Consider the following 17,266-nt stretch of genomic DNA (forward strand, 5'->3'; position numbering starts at 1 on the left):
GAAGTTATAGTTTGATAATCTTTGTACCAGAATAGTTCTTTCAAATTTTTTAATGGAATTGATAAATGATCCAGAGTGCTACTTGTTGGAGTGTGAGTAAACATAAAAGCTAGGAAACAAGCTGTGACTATACTGTCGGTTTTCTGGTTTTAGCTCTCCAAACCAGGAAGCATGCCTAGGGCATACGATATATTTTCAATGATACACAGTCATAGTATTACTATCTGCAGTTTCAGGCATTTGCTCTACTTGCATACATCACACAAACAGAAATGGTGCTCTACTACTCTAATTTTATTGGTATTTATCTATATTGACTATTCAGGACCAAGTGTATATAATCAATGGTGAACATGCAGTGTTTGAAATGGAACCCCAGTTTCATACATTTTTACAGTAACCAGGTCTCAGTGTGTCATTTTGCCTGTTAAATTTATAATATAGTGTCTTCAGTGTAATATGGAAGATTCAGTAAAGAATAAATGAGTAGCTCTATAGCTTTCCTGTATATACTGGAATTCCATTCAGAATTATTGTCTTTCAGTGCTGACCAGGATTCTGGTAGGGCCATTTGTATAAAATCTTTGGGTTTTTAAATGTTTTTTAATGGTTTGAGCTTTTCAGCCTTTTACCAAGCTTTTCTGCTAGAATTAATAAAAATCAATGTTCTTATAAGTTGTTGGAGTCACCCTAATATTGATAGCATTTGTGTCTTTTTTTTTTCCTTATTCTCAGGCATTAATAGATACTGAAACTATAAATACCCTTATGTTAGTGATCCTGAGGACCCTGAAGTTGTCATTTTAGTAATATTTCAAAATATGGTTCAAAATTCTGAGCACGGTTTCTGTCCTGTTGACTTAATTCTGTGTTACACTCCCAAGATTGTTTGTTTTGTCAGAGTGACTGCTGGCTATGTAGCTGGGGATGTACTGAATATCTAATTGTGGAAATCAGCAGAATACTGAAAAACTGGCATTGTTATTTGGCCAGAACCAAATTACAAGCCAAATAGTGGTTAGAGTGATGATATATTACAGTGGTATGTTGGAAATGGAAAACAAGTCTAGTGCTTCATCAACCTTGGAAAGCAAAACTTATGAGTGAAAATACATTATGGGAAAACACTGCAGGTATCATGCCTACTTCTGATTAAGCTGCAATCCTATTCAATTTCTGGTGAACTATAATAATTTGTTTGTATGAACATATTCGTCACTTTCTGGTTTAAATAAAATTTTTGACATTGGAAAAAAAGATCAGCACCAGCAAAATAAAGGTGCAAGAGTTAGAATCTTTGAGGGTTAGCGCTCTAATCTTCTTCCTTAAAAGTAGATGATAATGTAAGTAGAATTGTCTTATCTCTGGTGAGGGGCTGAATTGGCCCCCCTTGGGCTCTTAAACCTATTGTCTTTAAGGTTGTGTGTTTTGTCTTGAGGAGAAGAGTAGTAAAGCTGCAAATCTTGACAATATACATTATGACCCAGATGGAACATTAGGGAGGTATTCACAAAAACTGAATTTCTCCTGGTGAGGTTAATCACCCCAGATTTCCTCTACAGACAGGAGGAGATCTGCTTTAAATCACTCTCTGCAAGTAAGGCCCCTCTGGAGGGAAGCAAACCCTGGTGATGCCTCTGCCTTCTCACCTTCTAACTGTTCTCCTGATTGCTCAGTCGTGTTCAAACCTTCTGTTTCCCACATACTCATACACATATATGAACACACACAAGCACAGATACTCTGTCTACTTAATTACATGAAAAGATAGTTCAGCACTGTACTAATGGAGGGTTGAGCACACTCTGTTTCTACAAATGATAAATCTGTCTCACAGGTGTTCATGCTACTCACGATGTTTAGTAAGGCTTTAGCTTTCGTCGCAGTGCTAAAGAGTCCAACTGCATGAACGGATTTGGGTAAAAAGCTTTAAAAAATGTTGTAACTCAAGCTCACAATTTTTTACAGTTTTCATATCTTCATTTTTCTCTGATTGGTATGCACAATCCCAGTAAAAGGAGATCACGGAAGATAGAGACAAAGAGTAAAATAATGCTGTACAAATAACCTCAAGTGTACTGGTCTGGAGGAGGCTTTTGCAATCTAAATGTGTCTAATTACTATAGAGAGGTTCATAAACTAACCTCAACTGGGTCACAGCTGTGATACTGACTTCTAAACAAAACCAATTATAATTTTGTTTGTATTAACCCAGGTATTGCTAAAAATAAGCGAAAATAGTGCTTCTTCAGTACTCCAAGTAGATTTCTTTCTCTTCTACAGAAATAGGTTTACAAGACCAAATTAGATTCTGGCATGATTAATGCATCTCACCAAATTCTTGCAGAGTAGCAAATTAGTTTATAGTGATTTTCTTGAAAACAAATTAAACGGCTGCACAACATCACAAGAATAAAGATGTTTTTCATAACATGGATAAATGATTCACTGGAAAGGAGATGTAATCAAACTGAAAATGTAATAGTTTGTGCGAAAGAAATCCAAATGTTTCAAATATTACTGTCCATTTTTGAAACCTGTGTAATTACTTGCATTTTAACACATGATGTGTAATATGCAGTGGGAGAGCATCAAGGAACTAATCTGCATGAGGTTTGTACATATTCTAAGCAGATTATTCCTTTTTAGGTATTTTTAATAGCCATCGGTTAAAAACCAAAGACCCTGATTTGCTAATAACATAAAATAACAATTATTTTGTGAATTACAGGTGATTTGCAATTCATGTGCTTGATTGATAGCTTTCTGAAAATGTTATTTATCCTATAAATTTGCTTTTTTTCCCCCTAATAATGTAAACATATTTTGCTACTGATACACCTCTTTGAGTCTCCACAACTTACGTTCAAGAAATGCAGGGTAGAGAATCTGATCACATGCATAATTTTTCATGCAGTAATTACTTGTTGCTTATTTTTTAATGTAAAAGGGAAAAAAATGCACACAAAAATCTGCCATAATTTTGTACAAAATAAGCCATGCTGAGAAAGACAGTGGAACAGTTAGGGGCATTCTCAGATTTCTATAATTACCATTTGTGGTCCAAGGTCCAAAAATTATAATAATGGAATAAAATAATGGTCTAATGATGGATCACTTGTCTGTAACTACTGCCAAAGTAAAACTTCTTAGATAAAAAACATCAAGATGTTTTAATTCTCTTAGCTCTGCTATTCTGTGAGATTAATATATTTTCTGGCTAAATGCGATGCCTGCTTTATTAATTGAAATTTAGTACTGATAAATATTGCAGCTTTAGGAGCTATTACTAAACTAGTCAAAATGTAACCATTTCCCAAGCCTATTGTAATGTCTGAAGTGAGTCAATAAGAGGTTTTGAGAAGAAAGTTCTGTCTTCAGACTCAGCAGTCAACTACAAATCTTTTTTTTATCTTTTTAATCTTGGGAGCCAGTCATATTCTTAATATCACTGGATATATCTGTGACAAGCTTTACCAGGGAGCCCCAAGGAATAGGGTCCAAGAAATAGATAATCTGCCTAGTAATGTTGTTTAACCATCATAGCTTAAGGCATGCATTACTATTAAAAATTAAAGATTTTCTGGCAAAGCAAGGTGTCAGAGATCTTGGGAAAGTATCTGTAGTTCAACTTCTTCCTTTTTTTGTAGAAAATGCATGTATTTGACTTTAATGGAAGTATGTATTCCATACACCTGGTTTTGGGTTACCCTTCACCAACAGGTTAGGTTACAGGCCAATTTTACATCGCTTATTTTTCATTCCTACAATGTTTTACATTTCTTCATATTAGTTTGTATTCCACCATTTTCCCTTGAGTCTGCGTTAGGGACACTATTACCCTTGCTGTCCCTCTAGTCTTGCCCAAGTAATCTTTGACTGTCATTCCTTTGCTTCCTCACCATCAGAGTGCATAGTCTTGCTGAATTCTGTTGCTGCAGCCTCTCCAAAACACCATCTTCTCTCTGCATCACCAAAACAAAAGCCCTTGCCCAGGATCTCTGCAGCCTACTTCTGAATTACTGCCACACTGAACAACTACTGTCTTAATCATGTTTATTTCAGATCTTCTTCTTGACCTTTCTTTTTTTTTTTTATCACAGAAATAATTTTTAGTAGCTTCATGCACTCCCTTTTTCTATTGCTTCAAATATCATTATTCATCTTCAAGACCCACCATGATTTAGCATTCTCCACCTATCATCTCTTATGCAGTTTCAGATGAGAGGTCCTCTCCCAGCTCAGGTCAGCCATTATCTCAATCTTCCTCTTCCACTTGTTAATACAGTGCATTTCTGCTTCCATCTGCGCTGCCTTCCCTGGACAAGGTGCGCAGCTTGGATTGGTGTACAGGTCAGATGATACAGTCCAGCTAAATGCAATAATCTCATATTAGCTCCTTTTAAAAGTAATCAGTGAAGGAGCAGCTGAGGGAACTGGGGTTGTTTAGCCTGGAGAAAAGGAGACTAAGAGGAGACCTTATCACTCTCTACAATCATCTACAATGAGATTGTAATGAGGTGGGTGTCAGTCTCTTCTCCCAAGTAACAAGCAATAGGATGATAGGAAATGGCCTCAAGTTGCGTCAGGGGAGGTTTAGGTTGGATATTAGGAAAAATTTCTTCACCAAAATAGTTATCAAGTATTGGAACAGGCTGCCCAGGGAGGTGGTTGAGTCACCATCCCAGGAGGTCTGTAAAAGATGTGTAAATGTGGTGCTTAGGACATGGTTTAGTGGTGGACTTGGCAGTGTTAGGTTAGCAATTGGAGTCCATGATCTTAAGGGTCTTTTCCAACCTAAATGATTCTATGATTCTGTGATTCTTGTGTTCTGGGATGGCTTGAGTTGAGAAAAGGGTGGGAGAATAAATCTTCAGTTAATTAACATTAGATTTCACCAATCCTGCTACCATAGTGTCTCCAACTCCTCACTAGGTCCCCTTCATCAATACAGTGTTTGTTTGCCCTGCTGAACAGACAAGAGCTATCCCAAAGTGCATAGTCAATCCCTGCCTGTCCACAGCAGAGAGACCAAACAGCCTGGGCTGTCTCTTAGCCACTGGCAGGCTGGATAGTTTAAAGGCACCAGATGTTGTACAGACCTGGATTACAGACTAAACTACAGATATCTCACAGTGAAAGGGCAAGGGAAACTGCCTGACCATATATAAAAAAAAAATCACTACTGGCCCCTTGGAGCACAAATATTTCATACAAATATGTAGGGCTATTTCCTTTTCAAAATGAGAAAAATTAGGAAAGGCTGAACATTTTGTAAAAGATCCTGTATTGTATAGTCTGCATTTCCCACAAACTGACAGCAAGTAATTTATAAATCTATTCTGGGAATAGGAGTTTCTTAACCCCTTATTGATAGCTGTTATTACTAAATACCAAGGGTATAATACAGTGGAGCATGACATCTCCTCTCCACTAGCGTGTGGCTATTTAATTCCACACTATCATTATTTAGTTTATTATTGTTGTGGTTTAAGCTCTGTCTCATATTTTACTTATTTAATTAAGTTATATGCATAAGAAAAGGAAAACATGCCTCCTGGACTCTTGGCTGTCTTCCTATCTAGTAAAAATTATCACTGAAAAAAAATGATGGAGATACTTGCCCAAAGTAATTTCCTAGTTAGTTCAGTTTGTTTAATGTATCTTTCTCATAGTAAGAGTGGTGTCAACTTAAAATACACATCATGCACCAAACAGGAAGAGAAGACCATAAAAAGAATGTGATTTTGAGGTGCTGTCAGTTTGTCCTTTTTAAAAAAATCTAACTCAAATAAAAAAACATTCAATATGACAGGTTATGAAGATACATATTCTTCTTGGCAGTTGCTTATGATTGTTTTTCTCTGTGACAAAGTCTGTGATCTCTGGATATTGTCTAGGCACATCTGCCAGATCGGGACCCTCAGGTACACATGAAGGAAAGATTTATCTATTTTGTGACTTTGAAATGAACTTAGTTAGGTTGTGAGATACAGTGGTTGCTCTAGCAATGTACAGTCTTGAACTTCATATGACTCTTAATTTTAATCCTGGAAAGTAGTCACTTGAGTATCAGGTTTATATGTGGTTAGGAGAAGGTTTTGTGGATCACAGAATCACAGAATAGTTTGGGTTGGAAGGGACCTTAAAGAACATCTAGTTCCAACTCCACTGCCATGCAAACCCCCATCCAACCTGGCCTTGAACTCTTCCAGGGAGGAGGCATCCAACTTCTCTGGGCAACCTGTTCCAGTGTCTCACCACCCTCACAGTGAAGAATTTCTTCCCAATATCTAATATAATCTGCCCTCTTTCAGTTTAAAACCATTACCTCTCATTCTATCCCTACACTCCCTGATGAAGTCCCGCCCCATCTTTCCTGTGGCCCCCTTTAAGTACTGGAAGGCCACTATAAGGCCCCCTGGAGCCTTCTCTTCTCCAGGCTGAACACCCCCAACTCTCTCAGCCTGCTCCAGGCCCCTGATCATCTTTGTGGCCTACTCTGGACCTGCTTGAGCAGGTCCATGTCCTTGTTATGTTGGGGTCCCCACAACAGGACACAGCACTCCAGTTGGGGTCTCATGAGAGCAGAGTAGAGGGGGACAACCACCTCCCTCAACCTGCTGATCACACTTCTCTTAATGCAGTCCAGGATACATTTGGCTTTCTGCGCTGCGAGCGCATGTTGCTGGCTCATAGTTTTCCATCCACTGATACCCCCAGGTCCTTCTCCACAGGGCTGCTCTCAATACACACATTGTCCAGCTTGTATTTGTACTTGGGATTGCCCTCACACATGTGCAGAACCTTGCACTTGGCCTTGTTGAACTTCATGAGTTTCACATGGGCTCATGTCTCAAGCCTGTCCAGGTCCCTCTGGATGGCACATCCTTCCCTCCAGCATGTTGACTGCACCACACAGCTCTGTGTCATTGGCAAACTTGCTGAGGGGGCACTCAATCCCACTCTCCATGTTGCCTACAAAGATGTTAAACAGGACCAGTCCCAACACCGAATCCTGAGGAATGTCACTCGTCACTGCTCTCCACTTGGACATCGAGCCATTGACTGCAACACTTTGAGTGTAACCATCCAGCCAATCCCTTATCCACCAAGTGGTTCATCCATTAAATTCATGTCTCCAACTTAGAGACAAGGATGACATGCGGGACAGTGTCAAGTGCTTTGCAGGAGTCCAGGTAGACGCCCTAGCACAGTTTCCAGGAGGATCCGCCCTATGATCTTGCAGGGCACAGAGGTGAGACTGACTGGCCTGTAGTTCCCCAGGTCTTCCTTTTTTCTGTTTATAAAAATGGGGGTTATGTTTCCCTTTTCCAGTCAGTGGGACTTCACCAGACTGCCACAACTTCTCAGATATGATGGATAGTGGCTCAGCCACTTCACCTGCCAGTTTCCTCAGGACTCATGGATACATCTCATCAGGTCCCATGGACTTGGGCACCTTCAGGTTCCTTAGATGGTCTCAAACCTGATCTTCTACAGTGAGTGTTTCTTCATTCTCCCAGTCCCCGTCTTTGCCTTCTGCAACTTGGGCGGTGTGGCTGGAGCACTTGCTGGTGAAGAGTGAGACAAAAAAGTTGTTGAGTACCTCAGCCTTCTCCATATCCTGGGTAACCAGGTCTCCCATTTCCTTCCAGAGAGGGCCCACTTTTTCCCTAGTTTTCCTTTTATCACCGACGTACCTATAGAAGCTCTTCTTGTTGTCCTTGACATCCCTGGCCAGATCTAATTCCATCAGGGCTTTAGCCTTCCTAACCTGATCCCCAGCTGCTCAGATAATTTCTCTGTATTCCTCCCAGGCTGTCTGTCCTTGCTTCTACCCTCTGTAGGCTTCCTTTCTGGGTTTGAGCTTGTCCAGGAACTCCTTGTTCATCCATGCAGGACTCCTGGTGTTTTCACCTGACTTTCCTCTTTGCTGGGATGAGCTTGAAGGAGGTGATCCTTGAATATTTACCAGCTTTCTTGGGCCCCTCTTGCCTCCAGGGCTTTATCCCATGGTACTCTGCCAAGCAGATCCCTGAAGAAGCCAAAGTCTGCTCTGCTGAAGTTCAGGGCAGCGAGCTTGCTGTGTGCCCTCCTCGCTGCCTGAAGGATCTTGAACTCCACCATTTCATGGTCACTGTAGCCAAGGCTGTCCTTGAGCTTCACCTTCCCCACCAGCCCCTCCTTGTTGGTGAGAACAAGGTCCAGCATAGCATCTCTCCTCATTGGCTTCTCCATCACTGGGAGAGGGAAGTTATCATCAATGCAGTCCAGGAACCTCCTGGATAGCTTATGTCCTGCTGTGTTGTCCCTCCAACAGATTTTGGGGTGGATGAAGTCCCCGATTGTGAATGTGAGGCTTCTCCTATCTGTCTATAGAGGACCTCATCTTCTTGGATCGTGCCTTTGAATCCCAAATTTTGTTCTGGTTCTATTTTATGTGCCTTTTGTATATGTCCTGGCATGACTTGATCTATAGCACAGGAGTGTGTATCACAAATTACATTCTGGCCTTTTCAGTCATGAAAATTAATCAAGGTAATTTTGTATATAAATATCATTTATACACACAATATACATTGTGTATTTACAAAACAGTTCTTTATAGACTTGAAATAATGATAAATGACAGAACTCCTTAAAATTCCCTACATAATTACTGGTAGTTTTATTGATGAGCATGAAATTGTCTTCACTGGCTTCACTGTGTGCTATGGTCAACTTCATGAGGCACAAGAGTCTCAATTCTCATCACTTACTCAGTATGTCTTCAAACTGCTTAGATCCATTTGTACAGATATTAATGGTCATTGGACTTCAAATAACAGATCCTTTATGATAAAAGGACTCTCTCCACTATTAGGTGAGTATGTACAGTAACACATTGTTAAAGAATCAACAAATGGAAGTAACAAAGACTGCTGGGTGCTGAAGGGTGAAGCTATTACTTTAATAGTATAGTGTTTACCCAGTCTTTTCTGTTTAAGTCTCTCTGTATGGCAGCTGTCATTTTATTTTCATTGCTTAAGGTCACCTTAAGCAATGGCTATAATTTTGGTTAAAATGTCAAACAAATCTAATTGATCTACCTGAGTTGTAGTTATTTTATTGTCTCCAGCTTACTGAATGTTCTGATTCTGTGTAGCAATGAAAATGTGTAGAATTTAATCAAATGAAGACATCTATCCAAATGTTATCTCTGAATAATTCATATTTAAATTGAAAAAAACATTTCCAGTTACCTGCCTAACCATGAATCTGAGGTCATTCTTTGTTCCCTTATTTTTAACAAAGGGGATAGTAAGAACTCAATGCATTTCTCATTAAAATGAATGAGGAGGAAAAAAGATTTTAAATACGCGCACCAGCATGTAAGACCAACTTTTTCAATGTAAGGTTTCTTCCTACTTTGAGAGATAGTGTAGTCTTACATCAGTTCAAATGTAGCTGTATACAATCAGAGGAAAAATGTTTAAACATCCCAGCATGGGTATTTCCATTTAAATCTGATTACAGTGAAATAAAACTGTAGCTATTAAAGGTTTAGAAGAACTACAAATACAAGCAGTAAAAGAAGACAGTTAGTAAATGAGGTAGTAAAACATTTCAGCAGGGCAAACAGTTTATAGCACTCAGCCTTCCTGTAGCAGACTGTGCTATTCACTACAGACCCGTGCATTGTTCCCTGAACTGCACTTAAACCTGCAATTAACCTTTCACGCCTAATGAAGCTGTTTTGCTGCAAAATTAAAATATATAGTACTGCCTGTTTTTACAGAGACTGGGAGGAGAGCATCTCAAAATGAATGACTTTTTCAGATGCTTTTGTTCAAATGCAAAATTAAAGTGCTGTTTGTATATAAATCGGGAATGCACTTATCAAGGCAATTTCATTTGATGTGCTGTATTTTATTCCTGTACTTATTAATTGTTTTGCATAATTGTAAAAAAAAAAGACAAAAAATTCACACACCAGTAATTTTATGATTAGGCACTTACTTCCTGAGAATAAACTATTACCATTTAACTTCCATTAGGAAAGACAATAGTTCTGCTAAAGATAACCAAGTTCATATTGCTTTCTCTGGTATTTTTCTCATTGTGGATGCAATTATCTCTTACAAAAATATACTTTCCACTTATGTATTTGACTGGGCTCACTTCTTAATGATCTTCCCATACATACCCTTAAAACAAGCTAGAGGTTGTTTTAGCTGCATAAAACTAGGTCAGGTTATTTCTATAACATTTAGTAGAAAAACAAACTAAACTTAAAAATAGGTCTGGTTCTGCAGCTAGGCTTGAGTTTCCAGAAATTAGACTATTAGAGGTGACCCATTGATTCTCCACGTGGGATCCTTACTGACTCCACTGTTCCTTTCTGCCACCTTACTCAAGAGTCAGAAGCAATCAGAGACCATGTATTGGTTTGGAAAATACCAGTTGGGATGGTAGGTAAATGGCAGCATTCAGGGAAGACAGGTAAATATAATAACTTGTGAACTGAGGTAACAGATATAGAGCACTATATGATTTACAGTTCTGACTTCAATGGCTATAAATGTATTCACATTTGTTGTTTAGATACAACACCTGTAAAATAAAGGGAATGTTTTGGGGTTTTTTCCTTTTAATGAATATGTAAGCCACAGCATTTTTATCAAATCTTCTGTTGTATTTTGATGTAAATTCTGCTTGCTTGCAGTGTCTGTGCATCAGCTTGACTTGGTAAATGAAATTCCTTTAGACTGCCAGTCTGAAATAATGAATTGTTCCCCCAGTTAATTGTATTGCTTTGATAACAAGGAACTATGCTGGGCGTAGAGAACATAATAAATGAATTTCATCAGATGATTTGTGTGACATTTTGAAAAATGATCTTCTGTAGTGACCCGATTTTAATGGAACTCTAACAGCACGCCAATATATCCCAGTATGCAGCATTACATTTGAAGGAAATAGTTCTTCCTTTTTGTTAATTGTTATGTAAAGTGAAGTTAGCATCATACATCCAAGTTTATTTTAAAATGTCTTATAAAAAATGGAAAACCTGTTTTCCTAATAATATTCATTCCATTTAGCATATTCCCTAAGACTAGCTGTTAAAGACAGGATCACATGTAAGCAACTATTAAAATGTCATTTAGGTTTTATCCCTGAATTTGCTAATACCAGATACTGCTGATACTTTAAAGGTGCCTCAAAGATTTCAAAAATTTAATTTATCAAAGTCCAATTTAAGGCATCACTAGCTCATGCCAGGAAATATATGTGTATGTGAGAAAAATGACTTAATTAATCTTGGCTCTTACATATCCTGAAATGTAGCAATGATAATTGTACTTAGCGTTTTACAGTATAGTGCCATGCATTCTCAAAAAGCTGTATGCACATTAATTAATTCTTGCAACATTTTTTTGAAGTAAGAAAGGTAGTGTTACAGTGTGCAATAGCATAGATTTTTTCAGGATACAGGAAACCTGAACCGAATCTGACAGTATATCATGTACTAAGGAAGAAGCCTGTAGAAACAACTTGTAAGTGAAAAATAATTTTTGCAGTTTCTTAGTAGATGAGTGTTGTAATGAGGGAATGCATGAAAAATATTACAAAATTGGATTCTGTAGTAGATAAATGGAGTTTGATATTGGCCTGAGTTAAAAAGTAGAGACTGCCCATTAAACATGGTGAAAAGTATTTTCAAAGGTTTCCTTGCGGAGTAGTACTGTTACTGGTTAGAGATTGACATGTATTGGGCAGTATGGAGAACCAGCACCATCTTTACCTACATTATGGGTATACAGATGTGCTTTTGCAGATGTAAGTGTCATAGTTTTAGTGCAGCTCTGGTGCAGTGAAACATACGAAGGATGTGAATACTTCTAATCCATTTCATTGCAGTAGCGCCTGTGTGAATTTAAAAATTCAGAACTACCATGTATTAAGTGTGTTGACAATCACAGCATTTCATCAGAAGTCAGTAATTTTCAGCAAGTATGCAGTAACAAGCAAATGGAAGAGTAAATTCTTAAACTACTCATTTCCTAAGCATGCCTGTCCATGCCCTCTGTAATACCCTGTTAAGATTATAACAGGTCATGAAATATCAACAATGTAACCAGAATCAGAGAAAAAGAGTTTTGGTGAGTTGACAACATTTAGAATTTATCCAGGCCAACACTGTCATGGTTCACTGTCTGTTCACAAATCCATTCATTCCTCTGATAATCCTCTAATTATTCCCAAATTAGGGAGGCATATATATTGCAAAGGGAAATATTCAAGGATACAATTCTGGATCAACTGTGGTGTCCATTTCTCTTTTATTTTCTGATTTTCAGCAAGTCATCAGTTCTCCTGATTTCCAGTTTAGTGTCTTAACTGCATTTTTTTTCTTCCTGTTTCTTCACTGTTACCAGGTAGCATCTTAGAAAGTGAGAACTTGTTATCTAACTCTGAAATAAAACTGATCACTTCTGGGAAAGTACAAAAACTTGGCATGAAAAGAACCATCACACTGCTCTGGAACTCTTCTCAGGAAAGCTGCACATTAAATTTTGTTTTTCCTTTATTTATCTTACAGGTCTTGCAATTGCAAGTGCACTGATAGACATTTCACAACAGAAGCCTGCGGACTGTAAAGATAAGAGTTCAGGAGTCAGAAATCGAAAACATCATCTTTCAACACGTCAAGGAACTTGTGTCTGAGATTCAAAAACTACAATTGTATATTCTGTAATGTTTTCTTTTTAAATGGCTTCCATTGAAAGCTATACTACAGCCTCAGTTTTTATGGAGGCAAATCTATGAATGAACATATGAGGTACTGTGCTCTGTTATAGTCACACAACCTACTATACCCCAAAGCAGAACAAATTTATGGTAGGTATGAGTATGTTTGATGAGCTTTAATAAAAAGAGTGGATCCTGATATCAACAAAATATGGAATAAAATACCTAGTATTCTTAATCCTGAACATATCAGAGCAGGGAAAATTCTTGAACAGAACTAGGAAAAACTGTACATTGTTTTGTAATGTAGAAGGAAATTGTATAATTGAAAATTAAGCAAATTTCAGGAAACTAAAGGACATTTTTGTATAGCTTAATGTAACAATGAGAATTGTACAGTTCTTTCCTTGTAATCAGCATTAACATTTCTTTCTAGTAAGTAGGAACTAAAGAGGATCCTTTGGATTTAGGTGTTCTTTTATCATTGCCCGAAATAGGTAGGCAGCTTTTGAATTTAGCATAGGTATAACCTGAGAACACCACATGTAATATTTGAAAGATAATTCCATGAAAAAACTTGATTTGAGCATTTCATGATTATTATTTTTCCCTTGCAAAAGCCTCAGAAACATAATCTGGGCTGCAGCAGAGTGATGGATGGGGTTTTGTGTTTCTGTACCTAAGAGTCTATTCTGAATTCTGAATAATATATTTTACAAGGAATGCATGTGGGTCCTCCATGCCAGCTAACTGATTAGCGAAATTAAATGAGCATGGAAAAGCTTCTTCTGCAATAAAGTTCGCTTTTTTTCCAAGAGAGTCTCTAAGATTGCAAATCTAAGGAGAGTTTAACTTGCTGTTATTCTACCTGCTCCCATTTCAATATTGAAATTTGCTAGGATCTATATATTGTCCTGACCTCCAAGCAGAAGAAATGGATCCCAGTCAGCACTTTGACTCTTTTTTTAATAAAGTATGGATGTTTTTTTCCTCCCAGCTGCAGAATTTAATCTCATTCTCATTTTCACACCAGTTAAGGAATTACCCTGCATAACAAAAAAAAAAAAAAAAATTAGAAATCCAAGTTGCTTCCAACAGTGGTTCTCAAATCCAGCATCCAATATGGAACCTCACACAGTCAGTACTCAGCAACAAAACCCAGATGAAATAGTTTCCTTTCTTTAGGACATTAGTCTTTTGGGGGCTCAGACACCATAACAGATAACCTAACAAACAGCTTTAATGGCCCTCAGTCTTTTTATTTACTCAAAATTCATGAATATACAAAAGAGTAAGAGAATGCTAAGGGGTAGGTAGCAGACGTGTCATATTCTCATTTACACATTACACGTTGACAGCAGTATAATATGAAGCTGTAGTTTTGTACAAGCTTGTTGAAAGTATAGTTTCTCAACTCCGAACTTGCCACCATACTAGTACAGGAGAGTGATACAGAGGTATAAATGCCTCATGTAATGATAGATTTTTGGTAAATATGAAAGATATAAAAAGATAATTGATGTTTACTACTATATCTGTATTTTTCATGTTCTTTTTATTTCAGGAAGATGATGACATTTTACTGTTTATAGTTGACTACATAGTTACTTGCATGCCATGGTGGTGCAGTAGCGGTAATAAAACCCTGTTGTGAGTTGTGTTTATTTCGTAATGCCATTCATACATAGAACTACTCAGCTTAATTTGGATGAGGAATAAATGTAAAAATAACTATAAAAAGGAACGATTGTACAGTATGTAGTTATATCTTATACAGGAATATTAGGTTGCATCTAACCATGACAGCTCTATTGTTTTGATAAATTATGCACTTATGAATTATGGTATAATTATTTCTTATGCTGGCATGATTGTTTCAGTATTTTCATATCTTAAAATAAGATTATTATCCTAAAATAATGCCATCACAATCTTGTGACTTTTATTGCCTATTCTGACCTCTTATCTCTTATATCTTAAAACTTTAAAAATTCTTTTTTAAAGCTTCTGTTGGGAACTTTCAATCAGTGCTACTTAGCATAGTGAAAAAAATGGTCTTTTGAAAACAACCCTTTCTGTCACTTTTAAAATTCATCTGTTCAAATGAATATAAACTGATGGAACTGTTTTATGTGATGCATACACTTATGAAAAGGAAAGAACCACTTGTCTGGATTATATTCCAAACTCTGTATTATCCTCAGCCTAAACATTTCACAGAAGAAATATACAGTGTGTGTTTTGTGAATGTACTGGAAACCCCGTACACAGAAAGACCATGTAGTCTTGTAGAACAGTTTTGACTGTATTCACTCATAAAGAATTACATTCCTCTATATCTCAGCTGGAGTTTGACAGATACTTGAAAAGCAGGTATGAGTTTTAAAGGGATTAAAGTATTTTATTGCAACACTGAAGATGGGCAAATAGCTATCAACCATTTTATTGTGTTAACAGTTAAAAATGTTATTTTATTGTGCAAAAAAAGCATGTTTGTCATGGGATCATTCAGCATTTTCATTCACTCTGAGAATGTTTTTTTCTAAAGTATCTTTCTTCTCCCAGGGTCCCTAACTGCATGCAAATTAGTAAAGTCATATAATAATAAAATAGATAAATAAAAATACTTATATAATGGCCACAATTAAATACGAGAAGTTTGCCAACACATCTTAAACCAAAGTTTCAGAATAACTGTTACAGCTTTCTATTTGAAAGGTATAAAAATAGCATAATATTTCTGATAACTACATTTTGTTCGTTGTTGTCAAGTGCAAACTTTTTAATAATGACCACTGTACACCAGATGAGATCTTTTATCAACTGTCACATTATGACTGCTTCATGAAAAGCCAATTTTTTTTAAACCCTGTTCTCCAATTTAACTTTCGAAGTCTTTCTTAGAGTCAGAAAATGTTGAATGGCCTGTTTTACCCCTAATGTGATTTATGTTGGATTAAAAATAAATGAGTAAGTGCTGTTCTGGAAAGTAAGCCCCAGTGAAGTTCTGACTGTCAGGATTCCACCTCCATCCCCTCAGTCCTTGGATTCTGCTGAGGGAAATTCAGCAGCTATGAATTACTGTTCAGAATATGAGATAGGCTGTCCATGGTAGCACGAGTTCACCACTTCACTTCCTTTCTGTACTTGTATATTTATATAAAGTCCTGAAACTACTAAAATCAAATTTGTGCACATATAAGTAACACCTTAGAATACTTGTTTCCATTCATTACATTCCTATGAAATGTAATGAAATGCTAGTTTACCTATACAAAAAAATGATTATCTGTATGTTCCCACTATTAAAATTATATCTTAAAACAAGGCCAAATTCAAGATATGTTAAGGCATGAAGATACCATTAATTAGGAACATTCAGATTAATCTGATCTGAAAATTTTCATAGCTGACTGCTCTCTTTATAGTTAGAGTCCCCTCTCATCTTCCCAAATCAAAAACATTTGGACAAGTTCAGGTTGGGACTTGGAATTTGTTACATGTAAAACCTGCAGCAATAATTATTTTCTAAATAATCTAATGTAGAGAGCTGGAATCCTGATGGTAAGAATTTTTGTTTGGGATCACTTTAACAGATGTTCAGTCTTTATGCATAATAACTTTCATAATATTCATCTAAATTATAAAATCATTATGTATCTAATTTCATTACCATTTTTTTTAAAAGCACCTGAAAGGTTTCTTGACAATAAAGGAAAAGTCTCTGTTAAAGGTAATTAACAATCCCTCTCTTTTTTTTAAGCAAAGTTGTCCTGTCCAGAATGCTTGACATTACTGGGGAAAATTAAATGTTAACTCTATTTTTTCAGTCTCAAAGGTGTAGCATTACCTAAAAAGCTGTAGTTTATTGATAAGTAATTCAAATCATCTCTAGAGTAAAGTATGGAGTAGCTAAGGCTATTTTAGGTGCTTATAGCAAATAATAGCAAAACTATTGTTGTCTACAGGTGGCCAGAACTTCCCATATTGTCTTCAGATGTACTTGCTTGTTAAATACTAACAAAGAACAAAGGTGACAGAAACAGGCCTTGCAGAACCTGGGCTTGTATAACCCTGGGCCATATGTTGTTTCAGCTTTCCCTTACTTAATGCAATTTCACTTTCAGAATGAATGCTTATATTTCTATATGACCACATATATGGCCACATGTGGCCGCTTCTATGGCTACAGATATTTCTGATGTAAAAAATCATCATCCTGTATATGTAGTTGAAATTCTAGTGACCCTCTGAAATTTATTGTGAGGCTGAAAATGAACTATTATTACCCCAGGCTTTCTTTCATTGATACTTCCATGTAAGTTGAAGCTCACTCGTGTTTTGGTAAAAAACATCTCTTTACACCTCTTGATATGTTAAAAACTTACTTTTTCTAAAATAACAAAGCAAGGGTGGGAATGATGAACAAAGAGAAAAAAACACAAACCCTCTTTAAAACATACAGAAAGCATATATGTGTATATATATATGGAATTATGTAATTGGTTTCACAGCTGATTTAAATCAGAAC

At 36.9% G+C, this 17,266-nt stretch overlaps 1 protein-coding gene across 3 annotated transcripts in view; it reads left to right on the forward strand.

Moving 5' to 3' along the window:
- Window positions 1-17,266, forward strand: part of ATRNL1 (attractin like 1) — a 576,314-nt gene that overhangs the window by 505,767 nt on the left and 53,281 nt on the right. For 2 of the 3 annotated variants that reach the window (XM_074875362.1, XM_074875365.1), the window contains one exon: window positions 12,587-16,472. The exons of the other annotated variant lie outside the window; for it this stretch is intronic. In XM_074875362.1, the coding sequence (XP_074731463.1) occupies window positions 12,587-12,711 (125 nt within the window). In that variant the 3' untranslated portion in view covers window positions 12,712-16,472. Of the gene's footprint in view, window positions 1-12,586; window positions 16,473-17,266 lie in introns of those variants that run through there. 3 annotated transcript variants of the gene reach the window in all.

Source organism: Strix uralensis, chromosome 7 (assembly GCF_047716275.1).
Source record: "Strix uralensis isolate ZFMK-TIS-50842 chromosome 7, bStrUra1, whole genome shotgun sequence".
NCBI classification, from domain to species: Eukaryota; Metazoa; Chordata; class Aves; order Strigiformes; family Strigidae; genus Strix; species Strix uralensis.